Below are 27,027 nucleotides of genomic sequence, written 5' to 3'. Positions count from 1 at the left end.
TAGTGATGGGTCGTTCGTGAACGATTCGTTCAAAAAGAACAAATCTTTGAGAGAACGAAATCTTGCGATTCGTTCGCGATTTAAAGAACCGGCTCTTTGAGAGCCGGTACCTTCTTCGTAAAATGATTCATGATGTCAGGAGTCTGAAGAATTAGTAATCACAGCGTGCGCATGTTCACAAGAGCAAACGATAACTGATCAAATAAAATAGGGTAACATGAAATGTATCTATACCTGAAAATGTCAACTGTTAAGTAGTGGTTTAAAATTGCTTTTTCACATTCACATACACAAATTTTGAAATAAAAAACTAAAAAAAAAAACCCGTATGAATTAAAAATAACAGGGAAAGTAACTACAAATGTTCACACTTACAATTTTTTGGTTAATTAATGTACTTCATTTGTCTCTCTTCATACTGAATCGCAGTAGTAATATGAAATTTTTGTATTATTTTCTCTAAATGTGTTGGTCTACATGTAAACACTTTACTGTCACTAGAGTGTAAATAGCCTGTAGGTATATTAATATGTGTAACTTAAAAAGTAATAAAATATACGCAACTGTGATTCACTGGCTACGAAAAGCAATGTTCAAATACAAAAACACGTAGCTAATACTCTAAATGATGAACGAGTTACGAGACCTGATAAAAGAGCCAGATCCCATACACAGAAAAGAACGAAATGAACGAGATGAACGAATCGTTCTGAATGAATCATTTCACGGAACTGATCCAAAAGAACCGTTCTGCCCATCACTACTGGCGAGTAGATACATGCGCAGCCAGCAGTTCCGCTCTCCTTCCCCTCACTTACCCATTCACACGTGTTTTTTCTTTTTTTTACGCTGTGAAGGGACGTGGAAAAGATAATTGCTTGAGCTGTCAAAATAAACATCGCTGACGGCAAGGGCGGGAGCGCATCCTGTCGGTCTGTCGCTGTGATTATCTACTCCAAAAACATGTCACAGCATTTCAGGATAGCATTGTTCTTATATCTTTCGTTTATAGCCGAATGTTTTCTACCTGATCCACACAAGTTCCTTCGCCACGTTTTGAACGAAAATAACAACCAGCCGGCTAGCATAGCCGAACTCGCGTGATGCAAATTCACTTTATAATTGGGGGGAGGGGGGGGGGGGGGGGGGGGGTAAAATTGGCCCGAATTCTCTATTGCGACCATTCCGTTTATAAGTCAGTTTTTCCGTAATCCGTGAGGGGTCGCATCAGCGGGATTCTACTGTAATGTAAAAACTGCTAGAGATATCCAATTGGTGTCTGTTCACGAAAAGCATTTAAGAATACACTAAGGGCAGATGAATAGTTTTTTTTTAAAACTGTATTTTTAAAATAGTGAAATTGGCTAAGCATCTTTTCAGAATAGTTTTTAGGCAAGAAACATCCAAAATAGATTCTTGAAAGTACTCAAGGGACGTTATCTTAATTTTTCCGCCATATAATGTTGTTGTCACCTCTCAATTCTCATTGTTCCCCTGTGCATGACGAGAAGACTGCGCACTAGTCCACAGTCTTGTGCTTAGAGGCGATACTAAAACACACATACCCCTGACTAGGTGCTTAAGGGTAAAAAAAGGTCTGTCTAAAGGAGTAAGTGGTTTCACTTAATGATTTTTCTTCTTCTAATATTGTTTCAGGACTACATGGATGATGTCCATGGGAAAGAAATCTCTCTTCAGTATGTCACAGTTAAAGTGCCTGGCCAAAAACCCAGAGGTTCAAAATCAATGAACACTGCGACAGCAACCAACAACGGTATTAGTGATGGATTCTCGGGACTTGCCATCACCAGTGAGTACATACCCTTTGGAGTTTCAGTTTGCATCATATTGTTTTCTAATATCAAACAGCTTTGTTTATCACTAGATTTTTTTTTCTAATCTCAAAAAATACATAATGTATATTTATAAATGTAGCTAAGCATTTGTACCTTTAAATGTTTTTGCTTTGTAACTTCATATGATCTGGATCATTTTTAATGTAGACAGTATAGCTTTGTAGAGTTTCCGTTTGCTGTCTGTAGTAAGTTTTCTTACATTTTATGAGGAAGTTTATTATTTAGTGAAAAGTAAAGAACGTTTCACAAATGCAATAGAGGACATGATTACGACTATATGAAAATTCAGTTTAAAAACCACAATGTTACTTAATTGTCAGTGGTAACATTGAGATATTGGTTTGTAGTCAGTGCAGCCACTAATAATGTGACTGGCTACTTCGGAACACATGTGGTTGCATGTGTGTTAAGATGCTGGTTTTGTATGTAAATGGGTGAACAAAACATGTGCACAGATAGCAAACCTCATCACCTTAAAGACTACAAAGGTTTTAGAATGATAAATGGTTTATGTCGACTTCAAGAAATAAATTTACAATTGTTATTCTTATGGGTAGTGTATTAGATTGACATTTAAGTTTTTTTAAAAAAACACGTATCTTAAGCATATCTGTTTCTAGGTTCAATACTGCATGAGTTAGGTAATTCAACACAAGTGGAATTTGTTACTTATATGTTCAGTATGAGGACCTGTAATTTATATAAGGACATAGAAATAAATTTTAATCGGCCAATTTTAAGTTACATGCCTTTAAAACATCAGTACGGTAAATAACTGACACACATTTAAGGTAACTAAGCTTGCTTTCAAATAAAGTTTTGTATTCATCATTGACATATGATCACAAGACCTTGGCGGAGTGATTCCTAGTCAGCTGCATCGTGAAGATTGCTGACAGTGGATGCCAGGAATTTGGTGTGAAGACTATAATATAAAAGAAAGTGGAAAATAAAACGAACTAAACTAGGGAAGCATTGAAATAAAGCCAGTCTGTAGGGTCTTGAAGAATGTATGCTCACTACGAGAATTGGATGCCAGGGAAGAAATACTTTCTTTGGACCGACTAGCTCATTGTTTTCTAATAAAAGAATGAAACTATATTTTTTTTAATGTAATTATTTTGTAGATCACAGATAAAGTGATAAAACCCAAATTAAATTAAAATAAGTCACATTAAGGGAGCCGTCTACCCAGGCCCACATATGGTGCGCATAGCTTCAGGATCTATGCTTGTTATTTCTTAAATTTCAGAGGTTTTTGAATTTTGACAGTTGTGAAAAATTTTAAAAAGTATTAAATACTTAACACAAAAACTCTTAAATTAGGTTTTGTTGTACTTTTCATGTAAACAATTGAGCCAGGCTTGGTTTTTTACTTTACAGTAACTCCTTGATTAATGGTAACGTTAGATGTAAAAACTTTACTGCCTGCACGTGACTTGCCAGGCGGCGTGGCGGGTCGACGCGTCGCAGCTCAGCTTGGATAAAGCGAGCATGAAGGGTGTAAACAGATGTCCGGTGACCTTGTCAAGAGCGAAGATGAGAGAAAGAAGAACACGAGTTGGTGTGAAAGTGCGCGTGACAAGTGGCTGTCCTCACATGACTTTGATTGAGATTCGGCACGGCCAGTCTATTGCGTAACCATTTTTGCATGACATATAATTTAAGCCTAAATCTGACAAATATTAAGCTACATAAATTTTAATGTGTACATTAAAAGGTTTTTACTGAACGCTATGAACTATAAGAACTTAATCTGTATTCATTTAGGGTAAAAACCGCCATGAATTCACACAACCAGTACAACGACTAAGGACTTAACTGTTCGGAATAGAATAGCTTGTGACATCACCATCCGGCACGGATTCCCTCATCATAACGGGACTCTTGGGCAGGTGGAAGTGGTGTGATAGCTGTCATTTTCTTTGTCACCCGCATCGTAAATATTAGCGCCATGCCTTCCTCCTTTTTTACAGGTCTGGGAGAAAAGATATGCATACACACTTTGAAAATAGTTGCATCATTCTTCAATAGCCATTCTGCATGCATGCAATAATTATTCACGTGTCTAAAAATGCAGCACTTGGTTAAGAGTGTACAAACAGGTTATTCAAGAAGAATCAAACCCACCTGTTCATAAGTTGCAGCACGTAAATGTCCTCAGTAACGAGTTTGGAATCCGTTAATCAAATTAAAAGGAACAAAATATAGTGTCTTTTATAAAAGATGTCTGTTATACAAGTGTCCATTAATCGAGGACTTACTTTTAATTTTTCCAGTTTTCAAAAATTTTTCAGAAATAAATGATTTCTTATTTGTTTCTTATGAATCATTTATAACATTATAACAAAAATTTGTACGCTTCAACATATTTGAATGATCCAATGTTTTCACCCTCAAAAAGAAAAGAATTATGATTGAAGATTGGAACACTGTGCAGTGTGTAATTAGAACTTCTGCAGAACTTCTTTATGTTAACTCCTCACGTGCAAACTGAAGAACACGACGCGATGAATGACCGTGTGTTCTAGGCTACCAGAACAAAGAGAAGCGGTTCACGGATAAAGTGCTGCTGACAGCCTTCGAGTTGCTCAAAGAGCCCGGGTCCAGAGTCATCCAGCCCGCCAGGTCAGTGATGACGAGAATCATTATTCGAGTTTACTTGACTCAGCTGACGCTGACAAGAGCCCCCGACGAGAGCACGACACACCCCTCCACCCCCCAAGTGCTGTGACGCTCCGACTAAAGGTGTGTGTGGGTTCTGTACAGTAACGAAGATGCAGTGGTTATCTCCAATAGCTCCGTCTCCCAGGCACTGCTCAACGGCACCGATGGGAAGATAGAAACACCGAATGTGAAGAAGAGGCACAGGCGCATGAAAAGCAGTGGAATGCGAAACCTGGAATTTGACGGTATGTACCCGTTTCGCTTCGGGCGTCGTATAGTTTCGCGCAAGCTTCGAGCTATCAAGAATGAGAGTGTGCAGTATGACGTATGCAGTCCCTAAAGAAGAGTAACATATTGTGAATGCAATGACGTACACATGTACTTCATAAGTGTGTAACAAAATACCCACTTGCGGATCTTAAACGCGTGTGCAGTTAACATAATGTACTGCAACTTCGGCATTGGAAATGATATAATTTTGGTGTTATGTAATTGAAAGCATATGTTCATTTGAAATATAATATATAGGCATTCCATCATTGCTAGTAGATTAGGAAATTGGCTTAAATTATCTAAGCTCTGTATGTTCCAGCTGTAATTTTTTATACATTTTTATTTTTTTGTACTCAAATTAAATATCACATGGTTGCCCATACAAAGTCAAAGGTAATTGCTATACTTTTGTTTTGGTTTTGTTAATTATTTACATAAGATGATTTTTTTTTTTTTTTTTCAGATACTGATGGTTACGAGTTCTTTATTGTCTCGTTGGACAATAAGCAGTGGCATTTTGAGGCAGGAAGCTCTGAAGAAAGAGATGAGTGGGTTATGGCAATCGAACAGCAAATCCTTAACTCTTTACAGGTATTTTTTGGCCTGATTGGTTTTTTGTCTGACTTAACGTAAAGCTGTATAAATGTAATTTAATTAATGCATTCATGTTAATCACTAAAAATTTTGACAAAAAATATTTAAATAACAGATAATAGTATAATAATATTTATGAACACTAAAAATCATTAAGAAATCAATAAATTTTAGAAGTTTATATGTAAGTAGTAGTTGTTCATTTTAAGTTGTTTTTGGTTGGTAAAAATGTGAATGTGAATTTGTTTGCTTGTGAGACAGTACATATTTTATTACATTCCCTTATAGATAAGCTTTTTTAGGTATTTTTTATAGCTATTTCTTTTTTAAACTCATTTTATTATCATCCTGCTGTGGCAGAAGCTCATAATGCAAACGTATTCTTACATCAATTAGGAAGATCTGTTAGTTGTGCGATTGCTGAGAGTAGTAGATGTCATTGTATAATTTTTTTTTTATTTGAGGTTAGTAGGAACCAGGGTTGGCTGATATAAACCACAATGGTTTAAAATCATGGCTAAAAAATATATATGGATAAACTATAGTATGAAACATTGAATAATTCCTTTTTACTATATTGTGACCACATCATTGGGCACATTGTAAAAATAATTGTGTAAATAACATACAAGTTAACTTAATTCAATGGTAGTGTGTCTTGTGAACATTGTATAATCATCAAACTCATTTATCACTTTTACAATACATTAACTATGTGTATGGTGTAATAAGTACATAGTAATAATCTAGTACAACACAAAAAAGTTTTAAGATGAATGAATTTGAAAGTTACAGACAGTGACTCGCATCAAGTACCAAACCAATATTAGTTCAAACCAAGAGTTAACCAGTAATATTTCAAAAATTCTAAAATTTAAGGAAAAAAATTCAATGTGAAATTATAATAACTTTTAATCTTAGTGACAGATAAAATTTGCAACGGTCAAATTCATACATAGACCATGAATTTTTGGAATAATCTACGTTTCTAGATAGAATATTATTACAATGATGGTAATTTTTGTAGTTTAGTTTTAAACATGAAGTACTAACTTGTGATGAGAATTGAATTGAATGATATAAAGGGTAGTTATAACGTCCTTTTGTCTGACATATATAGGGAGATTTTTGAACTCACATGAACAAACTAACCTTGTTTTGACACATTGAATAAAATGGTAATCCTAGTTTTGAGATTGGCATTGCCCCAGTGGTTTCACACAACTTCTAGATCAGTATTCATACAGCCTCTTCGGTCATACTTCCTTCAAAGATTTTGGTCTGGTAGTTGCTCAGTAATCTCGTTTGTTGCAATTTATGAAGCCTCGACAATAGCAATAGCGTCCTTCCTTCCACGTTGATTCAGGATTTGTTCAGGAATTATTTCAGGCTGGACTTCGATGAAGCCTCAAACACAGCAATATCCTTCCATCCTCGTTGATTCAGAAATCCTTTCAAGTGGTCCTTCTTCTTAAATGATTTTCAAAATTTTGTGGACGAGCTGATATATTCACAAATAACTTATCTTGAAGAAATATAGGTAAATATGTAGTGTACGGATTAGCGCCAAAAAAAATCTTACAAATATAAAATAACTTTCATTATATGCTCTTTTACGTCCTCTTTTCATAACCGCCTGCGGAGATAAAAAATTCCAATTACTTTTGGAGATATCGCCGTTCTTATTTTGCAATACAAGCCCTGTGTAATCATTCAACAGACGCAATTTTATATTTTGCCGTGTGTGCGTGAATGCCTAAATAACAGAAATTTTCCATTAGGTAAGGTTAGTTACATTATAAATACTTCAAAATAAACGGAAATTAAAAATAATATCAATTAATTTTACTTGTATAGTTTTAAGTATTTATAATGTAACTGACCTGACCTAACAAAACGGGACAAAGGTAGATTATGTCAGGTCAGCTACAGTATAAATACTTTGAAACTGAACGGACATTAAAAATAATAAAAATTAATTTTAATGGTTGTTTAGTTTTAAAGTATTTATAATGTAGCTGACCTGACCTAACAAACCGGGAAAAAGGATGAACAGTAGGAACTCACGTAATTTTCTTTTTACGAAAAAAAAAAAAAATCATACTTGTAAACAAGCAACAATGGTGAACGCGGGAAGCCTACGATTCACTCATCCTTTTGGACATACCCGAATACTCACGTTGGCAAGCCTTATTTCAACAGACGAGAGGCAAACGCCCGATCGTGCATCTTTGGTTTTTTTTTTTGTTTATTTTAAATAAATATGCAACTCATGAAAACTAATGGTCAATTAGGTTATGTTAGCTACATTATAAATACTTTAAAACATTGTGGATGGTTGATTTGGTTAGGATAGCTACATTAAAAATACTGTGAAATCATGTAAACGGTTTCCTAGCGCTGGATAGCTACATATTAAAAAGTTATTTGCTAAGCAACCATAAAATGATTTTACAGTTTTTTTAATGTAGCTATACTTACCTAATATAACCAACCATCCACAATGTTTTAAAGTATTTTTAATTACTTCTTGCTAATTTTAAGAAAAGAAGGCTTGCCAACGTGAGTATTCGGATATGTCCAGAAGGATGAGTGAATCGTAGGCTTCCCGTTGAATGCCGCATCAGTGCACAGCATGAAAATTAAAAAATTCCATATCTCCTAAAGTATTTGGAATTTCTGATCTCCGCCGGGTTTAATGAAAAGAGGAAGTTAAAGAGCACAGAATAAAGGTATTTTTGGAATTTAAAATTTTTTTTAACAAATATTACCCAAATATGAAAATTAAAAAATTCGATATCTCCTAAAGTATTTGGAATTTCTTATCCCCGCATGCGGTTATGAAAAGAGGACGTAAAAGAGCATATAATGAAAGTTATTTTATATTTGTACAATTTTTTTTGGCGCTAATCCGTACACTACATATTTACCGAAATATATTTTCAAGCATCGAGTTCAGTTCACAAATGTTTTTCTGTTAATGTAACTAATGATGGTTCTTTTTTCACAAATAAAACATAAGTGGATCTGTTTTGAAGTGAAAATTAAACAACCAGTGATTGACATTACAAAGTTGTACCCATGTAACTGATAGCATTTAACAAAAATAAATTTGGTACAAACTCTTTTATTGGTAGTCAAAACTGTTTTCACAAAATCAAATACCCAGAGATAAAAACATTGAAACATATAAATGATTACAAAAAAAATTAAAAAATCATAGAGGACAAAATACTTAAACTTAGAGAAAATATTGACATTAGATAATATGCATAGTCTTTATTATGAAGTATTGTTTCTTTTATACTATGGTTTGAACCAAGGTTTTTATTTATAAAAAAATTGTTTTTTTTTTTTAATAATGTATTTTTAAATAGTTTATTTAATTTTTTTTTTAATGAAAATTCTAATTCCTCTCTAATAACAACAAAAGTTTGGTCATTAATGTTTTGTGATTTACAGGAACAAAAAATTATATATTAACCAAAATTGTATTATTTAAATTATCTGAGTAAGTTGTAAATCATACCTATCTAAATATTCCTCTAAAATTAAAAATATCAAATAGTTAATTCCTATTCTGTGGGAAATCCTTGACTGTACTGTAAATCGCCATTCTGTGGGAAGCACCCATTGTGTGGAGAATCCTCCTCCTGTGGGGAAATACCCTTTCTGTGGCTGAGTCCCAGTCAGATGTGCAGATTCAGATTTGCTGGACTTCAGTTCAGTTCAGTTTTTTGGTTTACCATGAATGGCAGAAAACGGAATGTTGTGTGACTTTCATTTGAACATGGTGAGAACCAAAATAACTAACATAATAAAAAAACTTCTTTAAACAAAAAAAAATATATTTTTTTTATTAAAAAAAAACTGTTTTACTGTTCCAATTGTGGTAACGGCTTGCAGTAGGTGGAGATGTGATGTGAAGGACAGCCGCCGTACCTATGTTAAACTGTGGTCGTCTCCCTTGCAGGGCAACGAGAGCAGCAAGTCCAAGTCTCGGCTGAACAGTTGTGTCGACACGACGGCTATCCAGTCGATAAGGACTCGTGTTCCAGGGAACAGTCACTGTGTTGATTGTGATGCAGCGAGTGAGTAATTGGTCAGGTCTTCTATTGTCTGATTATGTTATATTATTATTTTGTGAGTACAATAGGCTGGCAGCAATTAAGTGACCATTTTTAAATTATTGCATTCTGTATTCGTAACTCATTACATTCCAGGTTGACTTGCCAAAGCAACCCAAAATTGTAATAAATTACTCAAAAACTCTATGTTTGAATTCAAGAACTTTAAGATTATTTTTAAGTTACATCTTTTAACCAAACTTAGTTATTTCGGAGAAAAGTTTTTTATTTCGGAAAATAAAAGAGTTTTTGAACATCATTTGTTTATTACTTTTCTTAAAAAAAAAAAATTATGTTACCAGTCACAGTTCAGACTTACAATCAAAATTTGTTAATTGGAATAGTTTATATATATATATTTTTTCAAAGTAATAGTTCTTAAACTTGTCCAGCTACTTTATGACAACATTTTTCCAATTCATACCAATCATAGTTTCAGCTGTATATCTTAAAATTATCACTCACAGAATTATCATGAAAATTTCATGAGTTGCAGACACACTGAAACAATTGAGCGACAACTGGCTTGCACCATGCAGTTACCTTCCTTTACAAAGTTATAAACAAATGGAGGCAACCCCGTGGTCACCCAATCACAACACAGAACCAGATACATAATTTCAGGTCTAACCTTGATGTTGTGAACTACTAGTCACTTCCTGTGGTGGCTATGCTGATGTCAAATTACCATTGTTCGTAGGAAAGTTTTATGGATAATTTCCTCATTGTGTTGTTTTATTCAAAGAATTTTCGAAAATAAGTTTAGTGTTAGGATTCCACACTGGTGCACACTGTCCACATTGAATGTAAACTGCGGTGGCTTAGCGTTATTCCTTTATGTAGATAAACAAGTAGATGTGTTTCCTAGGTGCTTATTGTTCCTGCCAGTTTAATTTGGTGCTAGTTGTATCATAGCTGTTCCTACATTTGGTTTATCTCGGCAAATATAATTTGTTATTTATGTTTCAGTTCTGGTCATAATAGTTCCAGGAATTTCTCCTATTCTGTTACTTCCTATTATACCAGTTACGCCTATAATTGTTAACTCCTAATATATTTGCTTGTGGTTTTCTCTATTCACCTGTATTCTCCAACTTCCTGTTCTGCTACTTCAGATACAGTAGTGTAGGTTGACTATTATGAGGTTCATAATGTTCTTTATTCGCGTTGACTCTAATTTTTCAAGTTTTATCATACACAAGAAGATGTTCTTTGAACTCCACGATACTCGTAAATTGCCTACTGATGAATTTAAGTTGATATTTGATTGGTAGTTGGGACAAAGTTAACACCACAAAATCTTCATCTTCCATTCTACAATCTAAATATCATGTATGCTAATACATCTCACTCACGTGTGCGCACATTTTCATATTTTCAAACTTTTCCAAATGTATTTTGAATCTCAAATTACTCTGAATCTTTGTATGTCATCATGTAGTTTCTCGTCGTATAGATACAATTCATCATTCTAATGTTTCCAACATTAGTTCAGGATGTAGTTAGTTCTCCTTGAAACAAAGAAAGCTCCAATTTATATAATTTTCTTCTATGAAATTCGAAACTCATTGGCTTTGGTCAAATTATATTCCAATTTATGGTGTCAGAAATAAATTACTGCTTCCTGCAACGTTCAGGAACTAACTAAAAGCTACCAATTTGAACCTTCTTGTTTATCTGTTTGGCAATGATTTTAACATATTTTAAATTAACACAAAATAAATTTTACGCTGTCCGAAACTAATAAAACATCAGCGACCAATCCTAAACCTACGTAACAAGTTCATATTTGTACAACTGCGTTACTGGAAACAAATTATTTTATATGACAAATTTTAGTAGGTAAATAAAAATTCATTATAACAATCATACAAAGATAAATACTAAAGAAATGTGTTAAATGTCATACTGCTAGAAAGTCATAGAGAATAAACACATATTACAATTCCAAAAAAAAATTCCATAAATTAAAACATTGTCGTTCATTACTCTGAAATATTAAAGTTGAAAGTTTCTACCTTTATAATAACCATGTATGGAAGATGTGTGTGGCTGAAAAAAATTGTTCTCTTCAATTCTGGAAATTCATGTCACACTAAATCATGGTTAGTTCTGATTAGGTGGCTGAAAAGTTTCCAGTGAACCTTCTCGGCTTTTGCTGCACAGTCATGCGCCTACATGATTGGTTTTCCAGCGACACATTTCTTAGATACACAAAAAAAATTACTTCAGGACACCAGTGTGTCCCATTGCTGTCTTCCTTTCTTTTCAACCTTCTGGAACTTTAAGTTGTACAGATGCAAGTCATATGCGTGTTAACAGACCAGAACAAAGTCATATAATAAAATAATTTTAAAAATACCCCCAACTGTATGTAAAACACAACCAAAATATTAATAATGATTAATACATATTTATTTTAGGGCAATCAAAATACTTGAAATGCCTATGCATAACAAAAGAAACATGAGTAGGTACATATTAATTATGAACAAAAAATAATAGTACACAAAACTACACTAGAGTCCCGTTATAGCGAGGTGTCACGGTTCCAGGTTTGATCCTCGCTATAACCGTGTCCTCGCTATAACCGAATTGGACAGATTTTGGCTCCCAAAAAATAAAAATTTACCGAAAATAGCATAAAAATTGTTTTTAAACCTGTATAATTGGAAAATAACAGGTTATATTAACGAAATCTTAATTTATGTGAGCAGATGTGTGAATTCTCTTTAAAACAATACCCCACAAGTACGGATGCAATCACAGATTGCGTCAAAATAACCAGAATACCGTACCACGCCACGTAGACTTAAGTATAGCATCTTAGCCCACAATCGATTACTCGACTTGGCCCGCGGCTGACGCAGCATTGTGCTGCTATCTATTGTCGACGCGGGCTGTCTCCTGGCGACCATGTTGGTTCAGGATGTACATAACAGGCAGTGCTAGTGTAGCGCGACGATTTAATTCCTTACAAAAAAGCAGGAGTGCGGCAACGCACGTACGCCTCAAACGAAATAGTCGCTGGAAAACTATACGTTTTTCATTTAAAGAACCCTGTAAACTTTTTTTGAAAATAAATTTGGGATTAAACTCAAACCATCACCACCCTCTTCCCGGACAGATACCCCAACAACTGACCGAAACAAAAGTAACAAGAAAAATGTCCTAGCGATTCGGAAATAAATACGGTAGTGCCTACTATTTGTCAGATAGTAAAATAAATAACGTGACGTGTTTGTAAACGTGTCACGACTGAAATAATTCCAAACAAGTTTATAAATATTTGTGTATTATTAACGCGATCAATTAGCAACAAGTATAAAGACGGCTCTGACTTTTTTGGCCTAACATAGTTATAAACAATGTTATTATTCGTTAATGAAAATATCCCAACAAATTAATTAAGAGCATTTATTTTAAAAAAGGGCGCATTGTTATGTTTAATGGTGGGAAAAAATAGATTTTGTCTATTTTCTAAATAATAAGAAATGCGTACAAGTATACGTATATTCAAAGCATTGAATATATATAATGTATAGAAGTCGCGAGCCCAGGTTAAATTTTCTGTCCGGTTTCGCAGAAGAATTGTTGTAGTAGGAAGCTCCGTCGCAGCGATCGCTTCAATCGCTGGGTATCGACAGCGTACGCCCCTAGCGGTCTTAGGGCGTACTACGTTAACCAGCCAGTCATGCCACCTCCCTTCACCCTCCCACATATGGGATGCTGGTATGAGCACCGCTCGGCGACCTTGACGATAAGTATTCCTTACCACTGCCTTTGAGAGCCACGAAACCCCGGGAGAAGACAGTTACTGGGATCACTGTATGGAGGGATTGTGTACCCTAGAAACGTGAAAATTAGCTCCTAAGAACTTTGTATCAGTCCTAGTCAGTGTTGAGTTTAAAATATGATTTAATTTAAAAGTAAAATACCTATTTATTTTAACTTAATTTCGCATTGATAATTTTATAATGTCAAACATTCTGAAGGATAAATAGGTGCGTACACGGCTTGTCAGAATACGAGGATCAGTTCACGAGGCACATCAATGTTCCGTTTTCCAGTTAAAAATAATGACAGGGAAGTTGTGAATTATAACTTGCCAATTTGTTTTACATTATTTATCAGTTATATACTGTGTAAAAAAAAGTTGACGCGAGTATGCGAGGAAAGTCCTAATTATTTAATATGAATTAGTAAAGAATTCTTTTTTATTATATTTAAAATATCCACGTTTTAATTACTTTAAAAAACTAGTTATATTACAGCAACCACATATTTTTAATTTTTTTCATTTTGATTAAAACCGAGTGAACGCTAGTTAATTTTCGATGTAAATTTTAATAAACGCAAAGTTTTAGCCAAGTATTACATACGTCGTCTATTTCACATAAAATTCATTTGTTTGGCAAGCGTTTCAACAAACATTTTAAGATAGATTGCAAAATGTGCTTAAGAAATAACTAAACAATTAATTATTTGTGAGTAGATAGACTGCAGCTGCATTAGTATTTTTTTGTTTATTACTTTACAATATTAAGATGTTAGTATCTAGCTTAATGATTGCTGTCAAAAAATGTCATGTGAAAAATTTTGCTTTTATTTACCAGAGAACATACTTTGTAAGTGGATTAGTGTAAGAAAAACATAAGTTCGAACTTTTGTTTTATACAAAAATAAAAACAAAAACGTGGTAAAAATTGGTCCACACAACCACCTCAGTACTTTTTTTAAGTAGATAAAACTGTTTAAAATGCTTTGAATTCTACCGTTATTACCTAAGTTATGAACAATTTAAATTCCAAAATATTTTATTATGTATCCAGAAAAAAAATTAACTTGGAAGACACTTATATTGAGATTCTAAAAATTAGGTATTCATTTAAACAGCCCAGTCAAAGTATATTATGTGCTCAAATTCAATCCGATGTTTATGATATTGTGTTTCAATTGTTCAGTGGTCTGCGCGGAATATCACATCAACAGTCATGATAAATAGGAAATGATAATGTAATTGACATATTTTGGGCAAATAGAGGAATCAGTACCTGTTATCAGCTATATGACTGTGTAGTAAGAATCCACCATTAAGAACAAAGTCAGGGTTCTCCAAGTCCAAATTCTCCCTTGTCACCTAAAACATGTACAGGGTTGCTTTCCTGGTTTTGCGTATCCCAGCTTCGTCAAAGAGAGCTAAATGAAATGGAGCCAACTCATACTGCATATACATGATCAAGTCATCCTATTTTTCTTCACTTATCGTTATTCTCTGGAAAAGTAACAAATGATAAATGAGCTATTACAATTGAAAGTAATAGTGTAGCTTATATTTGCCAGAGGGAGAGCTTGATCTTTTCGTGACAACGCTTGATTAGAATTTTTCCAACATTACTCTGTATTGATTGCTTGCCAATTACTATAGCATTGAAAAAGGTAACTGTGGCATCCCCTACTAGTCCAGTTGCTATATACATGATTTGTTGTGATCCAGGAAATGGTGGGTGATTATTTAGCTAAGCAGAGATCTTATATTAATCTGTGGCATCCCTACTTCTTCGATATTGTCAGAAATCTAGTTGTTCAAAGATATAAAATTAGTACCGCATAACTCTTCAATAATGAGCAGATGCAACTGCAGTCATCCGTAAGGTCCACTCGCTCAAGAACTTGTCAGTGAATCCTTGTCCTCGTGTGACGCTTCCAACAATTTTCATGTTACATATTTAAGTCTGTTCTGTGGTCTGTCTGACCAAACTCTATCAGTTCTTTTCTTTGAGAAGTAACCCTGATATGTAAAAATTTTGAATTATGGGGTCATCATGGACTCTAGCTGAAACATATCTTGTAAAGTCAAGTGACAGCATTTGGCATACGAGAGACACGGTTCACAAATATATAGGTCAGTTGCTATAGGAAAAAGGTTTAAGTTAAATAAAAAAACTCATTTTTTAAGTGAGACTATCTCAAACAATATTGTAGAAATGTAAAAGTGAAAATAATCTTTTATAGGATTTTTATTACTCTTTCATTTTTTTACTAAAACCTTTTTTCTTTTAAGGTTACTCATTTACGAGATATTTTTTAAAAAATAAAAAACAAATGCCTTTTTTTTATAATCCTTTCTAGTTTCTAACTCTACCTCACTTCCTATTCATCATGACTTTTGATTTTAATTCCCCTGGACACTACTAAATACGTGCAAAGTGTAACAAAAATATCGGATTTAATTTGACTACGAGCGAAATGTTAGCATATTTTGACTGGGCTATTTATTCCTTCATTAGAACTATTGCTAGTTTGAAAGCTTTCAACAAACCTTTCTTACAAATAATCTCAGTCCTGATATATGACAGTTGATCATTCCTCTGCGTTTTACACGATCATATTTTTACATATTTCACAGATGATGAAACAAACACGTACATTTTCTAAAGAGTCATTGATTTATAAACCTCCCTCTATACGTGTCAGTGATTGCACGTGTGTAAGTCGTTTGCTAAAGCTCGACAATGAAATATTTTACATTAGTTAATGACACTAACCTCGAGTGCCTTCTTTTTGAAAGCAGAGCTGTCTGGCGGGGGAGCTTCCAACTACCTCAGTTTTGATTCCAAAACCGGCAGAATAAATCGTATCCCCTCGCGACTTCTATACGTTATATATATTCAATGATTCAAAGGCTTGGTTTATTCGAGTTAAGCATACCTTGGCCTTGAAGCCAAGTGGAAGTTTGATAAAAGAAAGAAAGGACGGGATTCTATTTTTAAAGCTATGCACTTAAGGTGGCGACTGCAAGGCTGAAGAATGTGACAGGTGTCAACGGCAAGATGTCTAGTGGCGAACGAGAGGGGTGGAGATAAAGCAGACAAATAACCAAGGCGCGCTTCACGCGATCACGCCGTAAATTCCTTTAAAAGACCACGTTATAGCCGTGTTCTCGCTATTACCGTGCTCACTATAACGGGATTCTCCTGTAGTTAAAAAATTATTAGGAGAGGGCAGGAGTTATGCTAAGTCACATTTTTATTATTTGCTGTTCATAGAATGTGCGGCATAACATTTGCATGTTACTGCCAACTTTGTTACGAAAACTAAAACTAGGTACTGTACTCATCTATTGATTTTCTTTAGACACATTTTTGCCCTTTCTGTGTACATAGTTTCAATACTTATGTTAAATTTTTTGTCCATGTAAAATTTTAACAATTAAAAAAATCTATTTTGTATTTTTTTTCACTAAAAATAATCCTCAGCATTTTTTCTATGTTATTTCATCATAAAAAATTTTCTCCTGGTTAATCTCGTATTTTAAAAATGGTTTTAGTATTTAAATGTTGGCACTCAGGACCAATTACTCCACTGTCAATGTTTTAGTTTGCTAAGTTTGTCGTTATTGTGAGTTTTCACATGAGTACATCGTTTCCTGTTTACGAGAGCGATAGATTTACAGTTCACTTATTTCAATTATGATTTTTTTTTTTTAAATAGAGCAGCTTAATATGACTTGTTTGGTAAGTGTGTCAGTTATTTTCATCATTGTGTTTTATGCTCTTACCTGTGTCATATAACCTGCTGCAAATCTTACAGTTGTTGCGTCGTAAGTGCCAGTGCTGGAGCCGTGTCGTTGTGTTCCAGACCCAGACTGGGCCAGCCTCAATCTTGGGGTGCTCATGTGTATAGAATGCTCAGGAATACACAGGAACCTCGGCTCCCACATATCCCGAGTTCGCTCTTTAGACCTCGACGAATGGCCGTAAGTATTTTTTTTTTGTCAGTGTTGGCTTGTGTTTCAAATAAAAAATATTTTCTGTTTTTTTGCGAACTGATTTCTTCACACGTGCAAATGGTATTTTTTTGTTACCTTGTGGTGCAAAGGAGCCACAACACCTTGACCATTAACCTCATCTTTGTAGTCAAATTGCATAACCATTGTTTATGTTTGAATAAAAATTTTAAATTCCTTGTATGTACTTTCAATACTATTTGTAACATATAGAATGTATAAAAATGCCCTCTCTTTATTGAAAGAAAAATCTTTCATTATGGTAGGGGTTTAAAGTATTTATGTGATAGAGTTAAGATTTTATATTTTATGGTTTTATTTTTAGTCCAGTTTCTTGTGTAAAATACAGGATTTCAGTGTAATTATTTTTATTAAAGCTGTTTTGTAATGCTTACTCTCCCAAAGTAGTGGTAAAATTTATATGCTGCATTTTTACAATAATTTGTTTTGAAGTAGCTTGGCTTCTGGGTTGTAGCAGTGTCCTTGGCAAATAATTCACCAACGTTTCGGTTGACATTGCAGTCACCATCATCAGGGACCAGTTGCAGTAGGTAACGGCTACAACCCAGAATCCAAGCTACTTCAGACAATGGCCGTGAAAGCCTGAGAACACAATTTTTTTTTTGTTAAAATCTTAAACAGATACAGTTTGAAAAAAAATATATATTAGTGAGCATTTGTGGTTTGAAAGTGATTCAGTAAGAGACGTACAATAAATTAAATTAAGTTTTCGGTTCCGTGCATTTGGTACAAATTTTTTCTGGGAATAATTACATTCCTTGAATTTCAAACATTAAAAGATTAACTTTTATGATTCAAATTAATTTTTTGGCCTGATTTAACTTGCATTTAGGTGCTAAATGGTGATTTAATTTGCATTTTTATGTTATACAGTGTTATGACATGCTTTTCAGTATTTGGGTTATATCCCAATTCATCTTGTTCATAGTTACGAGCATAGCCCGAAAGGACAGGAATAGTTTGGTAAACTTGACAGCATTAGGTATGTTCAGAATTGAAAGTTTGTAGCAACCCTGTCATAGTTTAAGGGCATCACTGTGGCTGAGTAGTTACACCATCACCTTCTACCAAGACAGTGTAGGTTCTCTTTCTGGTGGATTCGAGCCTGAATTTTTCACAAATGGGTCAGTATGGCAGATGTTGCAGTGAGCTAGTAAATTTTAACAATGTTCTCCCGTTTCCCCGCCCATTCATTCCATCGATACACTTTTCTCATCTTACCCCCCTCATCTCCAATGACATCAATGTGGACGAGACATTGATCCAATCAATTCATTCAATCTGTCGTCACGGAAAAATAATAGCCTAATTCACTACTTGTGAGCAGCCATGTTAATCATTGCTGTAAAATTTTTAGCAGCCTTACTTTTTGGTGCTTATGACTTTCAGCACACTGTTTTCTGAAACAATTAAACGTATGACAGACAAGCGAGATGTATAGTCCATCCACGGTAACCTCCTACTTTTCTGAAGCCCTGCTTTTCACCGGATCTACTTTAATGTCACTATGTATCCTTCCGCCGTATGTAAACAAAAACATTGCCATGTGACAAATGTCAAATGGTTTGTTTACAATCACCAGCTGTCAAAACAATGTGTGTGTGTGTATGTATGTATGTATGTATATATATATATATATATATATATATATATATATATGTATATATGTATATATATATATAATATATGTATGTATATATATATATATAAGTAATTTGAATATGATCTAAGTATACATGTATATGTTCATAACATTTATGATACCCAATGGTAAAAATATTAAAAAATAAGTTTGTTAGCTAAAGAAATAACATATAATTTAAAGAAAATTTTTAGGAGAACATATAAATTTACAACATTTATGTAAGCAATAAATATCATCCTTTAGTACAGTTCAACACAGTTTTCTGCATCTGAAAAAAAAGTATTGTAAATTATACATATGGCTGTCCATCTAAGCAATCTGGAAAAGACTAAGGATTGAAGGTTTAATAAAATTAACAAATTCAGATTAAAACATTTAAAAATGAATTTTCTTCTTTTATTTAATAAACCCCTACCATTTTGCCGGTTAAGGCCACAAATAAAAATATGGTTATATACATTTTCCTGAGTATACTTATTAGACAAAATCATAATTTTATGAACAGTAAAATTGTGGTAAAGAATTGACAGTAATTTCTATACCACTTATATGCATTATTTATTTGTGGCCCTGGATGGGGACTGGCTTTTTGTTTTCCAAGTAAGTTCACTGAAAAATGAAGACACACAACAAAATAAAATGTTTCACATACACCTATACGAATCCAGAAATGAAATTTATTATAAATTTATCATAATATGTGTAATATAAAGTTAATACATAAAGTTCCAGTAATCAACATACTTAATGGGAATGCATAAAAGAAAAAAAATGTTTCAAACCCCAATACTTACAGTTGCCCAGGTGTTTATTACATACAGACCTCAATAAGAACACTCGGGTAAATCATCAAGAGGAACTGCCAGTACTTCACTGTCTCCATCTACTTGCTGTGTCGTAACCTCAAATTCTTCGCTGTCACTGTCTTCACTTGAACTATCCTTGCCGAGGTGGATGATGAGTGGAGGAATGGTGCCGCTGTCTATGTGGACTTCTCTCTCCCAGTCTGCTTGAATTAGCTTCTCCACGTGATCCACACACCTCGCCCATCTAAAAAAATTAATGTATACAGTAAAACCTCTATATAAATGACCTGTTTATAGCAAAAACCACTCTATAACAAAATATGTTTGTTTCTGTCAAAACGGCATAGTAAACAATGCATGGCATGCTCTTTATTACATACAATTTTGAACTCACTCCACAAGAAACTATTTTTAAACACAACAAAACTCATTTAATGTGTTTTCCTCAACTATCAAAGCTATTATTTAATACTTGAAGTAACATGTTTTGTTTTATGTTATCTGAAAAAAAAAAAATTTATAGTGGTTTATTCAAGATATAATAAAGCTGTAAATATTTTCTATGTTATCAATAAAGGCTTACAATGCATATGATAAAATATTTATTTCATAAGTTTTGTGTTTGTTTTTGGTTAAAATTTGTCCCAGACAAAAACAGTGAGATATAGCGAAAATTTAATTTTTTGAATAGTTTTGATGATTTACTGTATATGTATTTCACTATAATAACATAACTTTTGAAAATACTAATGTGCAAGAACTACATGTGTAAATACCTATTCAAGTTCGCTAGATGAAAATATTCAAAATTCTCTACGTTGAAATTTTATCTGAATATTGAAATCTGCCTACAGCACTGAACCCACCATAACTTTAAAGTCATTGACACAAGATTAAGCATAACAGAAAGTAATATCACAATTACTAATAAATACAAAACTATTTATGGAAATGAAACAATTGCAAATGGACTGCAATTACAAAAAAATAAAACCTTGCAAATAAGTCACCACTGTTAGATCTAGAAACTACACAGATATGTATGAATCACATGGGAATAAAATTACAAACACAAACACAAACACGAACACAAACACATACATGCAACACATTTTCAAAACGACAACTACACAAATTCAAACCACTTATTTTTACCAATTGTTTTAAAACTGTATTACTGGTATATGAATATACACAAAATGATAATCACACTATACACACACTAGCACACAAAGTTATCAAAAGGAATGGTAGGACCAGGCTGCTAGGCAACAATACTTACGTATTATGTAAAAATGTATGGTAAGGGTTTTGCTGAAGCTTGAGGAATGTTCTACAGGAAAATAAAACAATTTCTACTTCAAAAGGAATACCCCATTGGTCATGCAACATGAAAATACCTCTCTGGTGTGGAAGCATCAAGAGCCTCTTTCCAGATGGCTGCAACTGCATCATTGTCAAATCTCTTGGCCCGCCCCACGTTACTATTGTAATGGTGTTTACATTGAGCCCAAACTAGTTCGATTGCATTATAGTGGCAGTGATAGGGTGGGAGTCGTAGAATTTCGTGGCCATAGTTACGAGCCAACTCGTCTACCTCATATCTGAAAAGTGTGTTCTAAAGAACAAGGCGTATACGTAATTTTTTGCAACTATCTCACTTTTAAAGAAATGCTGTAAAAAAAACGAAATAATATACCGTATTCGGGGCTTGTTTTGTTTAGCTATTCTCAGCAGCTCCACTTTCAACAAATTATTTTCATGTTTTATCTCATTCTTCTCCAGCCACGCGATCAGTGCATCCTTGGTCCAGTTCGTTGTAGGTGTTTTCTCAACCTACGTTATGCCAACATTTAACTAAATACTCAAGTAGCTGATAAGAATTCATGACAGTAGAACCCTGTTACAATTTTACTGCTTATAAAGTTTTCCTGCCTATAATGTATTATTTTTCAAGTCCAATATTTTCCCTATAAGGACAATGTATTTAATTCCTGGATATAATGTTTCACAAATTATGCGTTTCGTGCTTGTAATGTTCACTTCATAAAATTTTAGAAGACGAAAAAAATTAAAAGCCTTTGTCTATACTGTCTATGTATATGTGTATGTTAGCAGTTAACTGCCTGTTGACACCCTTGGAAAACAAATAAATTCATAAATTTTTAGCCATTCTGTGTGTTTTCAAATGTATTCACTTAAATCACATGTTCAAGTGGCAAAAGAACTGGACTTAAGCATTTCCACTGTAAACACTGTCGTGAATTATGACAATTATACAGAAATGAGACAATTTTACAGCAATGAGACAATGTGTAAGTAAAGACAAAGCAGATAGAAGCTGGAAGCACCATGATGTTAAAGAAAAATTGTTTTTGGCTTGCTACAAGCAAATTGGAGCATCAAATATATCTTTATGCAGCTTGTTGAGTCCATTGGCAATAAATCCACACTAAAAAGTACTAAATTGAATTTCCTGCTTATGTTTTTTTTTCTTGTAGCCCCTTAAAAACAAATTATAACAGGGTTCTACTGTACTTATGCAAAGCAAACATGTGTTTTGGCATATTGTCGTAATGAATTTCTAAATTTAACAAAGCATGTTAGTTTAGTGACTAGAAATTTTTTTGAAAATATTATTTTAATTTATTAAGTAGGGCAACAGAGCATTCATAAAGTGGGTCCTTTTACCAAACAAGTAATTATGTCATTTTCAAATGCTATTTGCAATAAAAAAATTTTATTTGGTATTTCAAACCCTCTACTAAATTAGTTTGCACTACGATGTAATTCAATTACATTATATATATATATATCTGTGTGTATGTGTGTGTAATCAATTTCAGCTCAAACATTATAGTTTATAAAACTGTAGTGTAGGCATACTATTAAGATAACAATTATTGCTGGCAAAATGTATTAGTCTCGAATATTCGTACTTATACACAATAATAAACACATGTAAATTTTTCACATTACAATTTGAGCAATAAAAAGACACTGCTTTACCATTGCACACACCTGGGTGCTGTGATATGAAGCATTGTCCATTATGATGACACTGGGTTCCTCAAGATGCACCAACATGTCTTCAAACCACATCAAGAAAGTTTCCCCATTCATCTCGCCATGGTAGTCTGCAGTCTTCTGACCTGAAACAAAAAGTAATCCTGCTCCTGGCACAAAGCCAGTGCGCCCTCCAGCATTAACAACAATAAACCTTTTACCATCTCCAACAGTACGTCTCTTCGCAGATTGTAGACTCTTGTCCTGCCATGACTTTGATACAGTTCCTGAAAAATATATGAAATGGAAATGAAATACTTTGTATTGGACCACAGAACAAATTTTCAAATAAATTAATGCCTTGCCTCTCTGGAAAATCCATGTTTCATCAACAAATATGAAATTGGCACCTCTTTCTTTTTCTTCTTTATACTTTCTCAAGAAATCTATTCACTGCAATACTATGTTTTCATTCTCTATCAAAGCTTTTCGTCCATCAACAGTTGTCCATGAAAATCCCATCTTCTTTAACAATTTATGAAGACTTGATCTTCCACCATAATAATCTATTTGTCTTTCCCTGATTTCTTTCAAAATGGTGTCGACTGTAACATTCAAACCTGTAAATTTATTGCATACATTAACAATACATGAAATAACAGAGGTACACAAAACTAAGCGAAACCACAACCCCGTAGAAGATAATTTAAGTGCACAATTTACATTTATTAAATAGTTTTAATAAACTTACATTTCAAAAATACTTTTAAATTAATTTAAATTTTGTAGTTTGCTTAGAGGAATTCTACATTGCAGTATTTTAGTCTGCAATGATATGATGATTATATTGCGCGTTTGTATTGAAGTTGTGTAAAATATTAGTATTTCAGCATTCAATTTAGCAATCAATAAGTTACAAGCGCTACACTGTGTTATAGGTAAATGTTTTGTATCGTGTATCCCATGTGATCCCTAGATCTTTATGCATGAACCTGTACATCCTATTGATCGTGTGGTGCATGTTTTTTTTCATTTATTCAGATCAAAGATCCTGAACATAATCAAATATTGTGGTATAGCAAGAATAATTATCATAAGTTTAATAAAACATATATATTTTCATTATTATTCAACTTTAAATCATAACTCATTACTATATCACAGGTTTTTAGTTTTGGTTTTGTACAGGATTTTTAAACGTAATAAATTAGAAAAGCAAGCATCATCAATCACAGGATCAATATTTGCAGGATCATGCGATCAGGATCAATGTATCGAATCGGATACGCGATACTAAACTTTTACTGTTTTATAACCTTCTGTTACTTCATACACTAACACACAGTTTGTCTGGCTAAGTTATGTTTTCATATGATACTTCATTACAATTAAGTAGGCCTATTGTTTATAAAATAACAATACCCCTATATTTTCTAAAGGGTTAGGCGGGGCATGACACTATTTTGCAATAGAATATATATTGTACTGGACCCTGCCACACAGTACAATTTAGCCAATTAAGTATCCCAATTTTTTTTTAATAACCATGCTTGCTTAGACCACAACTCACTAATTTGTAACCAATTACTGCTAAAGCGCACAACTGGATATTATTGATACTGGAAATAGTCATTATTTAACCTTCTGATACATCATAAAAGTTGAGGTTATTTAATATGTATACTGTGTATAACGATATAAACATTACTTGTAGTTTTAGAATGTAACAATTTTCTTTCTATCTTTAACCTAACCTTAAAAGGACGTGTACGTATTTCATATGTTGCACAATATTCTATATATCAATACCATATCAATAAAGAAACCTAACAAACCACCCAAAAATGTTAAGTATTTTTAAAGGACAGATGATATCGGGAAAAAAAACTGAACCGGTCAATCTGCATATGGATATATGAAATGAATACAATTAAGTAGGGCCTACCCCAGTGATATTGAAACTACTCTTCAGTATCAAATTTTTACCTTCAGCGTACATCCTGTAAATTGCATTCCTGATTGCATTTACTGTGAAATCGTCGACTGTGTCAAGTGACTTTCCTTCCTGTGGCCTTTTTTTCCTCTTTTTTCCTGGTGTTGAAACTTCTTCAATGTCTTTCTTGTAGTACCTAACCAAAAAAAAAAAACATTTGTCATAACACTTTTCCAGGGACCCGTTCACAATACGCAGTTAGGCAGTGTTCCAAATATGGCATTTTGTCACAAATATTTGCTTTGTGGTCACTAAATGGAAACATGACAGACTTTGTCCACGAAATTAATGAAGTGTTTTTTTATTTATTTTGTGATCTCCCAAACAGATGAAAAACTAATTAAATGCAAATTATAAAATCACTCCCTTATGTTATAGTTAAACCTATCATAAAGTTTATAAACATCGTTATAAACAAACGTGTATCACACCCATAAAAATACTTGAAAGTGCCTATATTGTTATTGTTAGGACCTGAGTAGGCCTAATATGATTTTAGGTTAACTTTTCAACAGAGACGCCACATGGCGGTGTTGTCTCACACCAAAAATTATAAATTGGAAATAAAACACAAAAAACCTCGTGAGTTAAAACACAGGCCGACAATACTTAGGACACAGTCAATATTTTTTTTACGTGCATGAAAACGAAAAAAGCCTACTTACTTGAGAACAGTTGACTTTGCGATGTTGAGAAGAAACGCGGTCGTCTGCGTAACGTCACATTTCTTCAAGTCGCCTTTCCTGATTAAAACATATAAGTTCTGAGCGACGTTAATGATGTCCATCTGACGCTGCGAAGAAGTAGCTTTCCCCATCCCGGAACCAATTACCATTACAGCAATCACAAGAACCACACAAAATATCAAAACGATAACAAATTCCATCATTACAATAGTAGATAATAAATAATATAACAAAGTTAAAATACACAATATTAACACAAAATCCTGAAACACAAACTGTACGTTATTTCACGGTCAGTAATATATTAAAACACACTGCAATATGGCGTAACTGCAGACAAACGGCTGAAAGAGAAAACAAACAAGTGACTATTAACATTATTAATGCGCGACCACGGTTTCGGCACGTAATATTTTTTTACCGTTAACATAACGTTTTTATTTCACCAGAGATTTAAAAAAATGTTCAAACTTAACAAATACCCAAACAAATTCTTAAATACATGCGGAAAGTCAAAAAATATATATTTTGGCTATGGAACTATTTCGTTCTAATCATTGCCAACACACCACTTCTCTCACTGTTTCATTTACACACATGCGAGATCATTAATATTAATAATATTGTACATAGATAGTTACTTTTTTTGTAAAATTTTATTTAACATCATTATACGGTAATTTAGTGTTAATGCATGTTTAATATGCATATGATGGAAAGTATTTTTGCAAACGAACCAAACATGCTGCATCCTGGTGTGTTTTTTCAAAGGTTCGTTTAAAAAAGTAGGAGGTTACCGTGGATGGACTATAGAAACACAGTGGTTAAGGCCTTTTTAGCAGGCAGCACATTGAATATCATTTAGATGTACTATTTTTTTTTAATATTCAGGGATGTAAATTGAGAGCTAATTAATTTTTGTGATGTTTTAAAAAAAAGGCAGTTATTTTGATGTTCACCATAAAATGTAGCTAGACAAGGGTTGTGAAGCATGCACAATGCACAATGCACAATGATGAGTACGGAGAGTGACCCCCAGGCCCGGCCACCTGAGCGTGATGACGGCGCTGGGGAACGCGCTGGCGAACAGCGTGTGGGAGGCGAGCACGCGCAACAGGACCAAGCCCGCGCCCAGCGCCAGCCGGGAGGAGAAGGAGCGGTGGATACGCAGCAAGTACGAGAGCAAGGAGTTCCTGGCCGCGGCCAGCCAGGGAGTGCCGCTGGGCCAGCAGCTCATCGACGCTGTGTGCAGGTCACGTTTCTTCGCTTCACATTTGTTTCTTATCTGTTACCAACGAATGTAAGGGACAATTTTGAAGTTGACATTACAGCTATATTTTATTCATATTGGAAGCAGTACGAAAATAATTGAGAAATATAAAAAAAAATTATATATCTATATATAACAATTGTCAGCTGTACAAAATTACTTACAGCTGGGTGGGGCCCTGATTTTCCAGAAGAGGAGAAATTGGGACATACTTTTCCAAAATTTGAGTGGGAAATTAATTTTTAAAAGTTTCATCCTTTTATTTTTTCTTTAATGATAAATGTTGAAACAAAC

General features: G+C 33.8%; 2 protein-coding genes across 9 annotated transcripts in view; one reads left to right on the top strand and one right to left on the bottom strand.

Annotated features, from left to right (window-relative positions):
* Window positions 1–27,027, top strand: part of LOC134535557 (centaurin-gamma-1A) — a 487,893-nt gene that overhangs the window by 423,647 nt on the left and 37,219 nt on the right. For 2 of the 4 annotated variants that reach the window (XM_063374734.1, XM_063374735.1), the window contains exons 8-14: window positions 1,657–1,810; window positions 4,388–4,484; window positions 4,626–4,768; window positions 5,260–5,387; window positions 9,364–9,481; window positions 17,159–17,276; window positions 26,503–26,715. In XM_063374734.1, the coding sequence (XP_063230804.1) occupies window positions 1,657–1,810; window positions 4,388–4,484; window positions 4,626–4,768; window positions 5,260–5,387; window positions 9,364–9,481; window positions 17,159–17,276; window positions 26,503–26,715 (971 nt within the window). The remainder of the gene's footprint in view (window positions 1–1,656; window positions 1,811–4,387; window positions 4,485–4,625; window positions 4,769–5,259; window positions 5,388–9,363; window positions 9,482–17,158; window positions 17,277–26,502; window positions 26,716–27,027) is intronic. The other 2 variants (XM_063374736.1, XM_063374737.1) reach the window with 1 other exon arrangement.
* On the bottom strand, window positions 19,220–26,270 carry LOC134535559 (uncharacterized). Of its 5 annotated transcripts, none has more exons than XM_063374741.1 (6): window positions 24,771–26,270; window positions 23,195–23,404; window positions 22,800–23,071; window positions 21,478–21,614; window positions 21,179–21,382; window positions 19,220–20,022 (listed from the first exon to the last, which is right to left on the bottom strand). In XM_063374741.1, exons 3-6 carry the CDS (start codon window positions 22,899–22,901, stop codon window positions 19,797–19,799), a joined length of 669 nt encoding a protein of 222 aa, XP_063230811.1. In that variant the 5' UTR covers window positions 22,902–23,071; window positions 23,195–23,404; window positions 24,771–26,270; the 3' UTR covers window positions 19,220–19,796. The 5 variants fall into 5 exon arrangements, 4 of the variants coding, with proteins under 4 accessions (XP_063230811.1, XP_063230812.1, XP_063230810.1 ...); XM_063374742.1 differs by having other exon boundaries at window positions 22,800–23,404; window positions 24,771–24,913; window positions 25,443–26,270; XM_063374740.1 differs by having other exon boundaries at window positions 22,800–23,404.

This window comes from Bacillus rossius, chromosome 8 (genome assembly GCF_032445375.1).
Source record: "Bacillus rossius redtenbacheri isolate Brsri chromosome 8, Brsri_v3, whole genome shotgun sequence".
NCBI classification, from domain to species: Eukaryota; Metazoa; Arthropoda; class Insecta; order Phasmatodea; family Bacillidae; genus Bacillus; species Bacillus rossius.
This window is presented reverse-complemented; position numbering and strand designations above follow the sequence as displayed.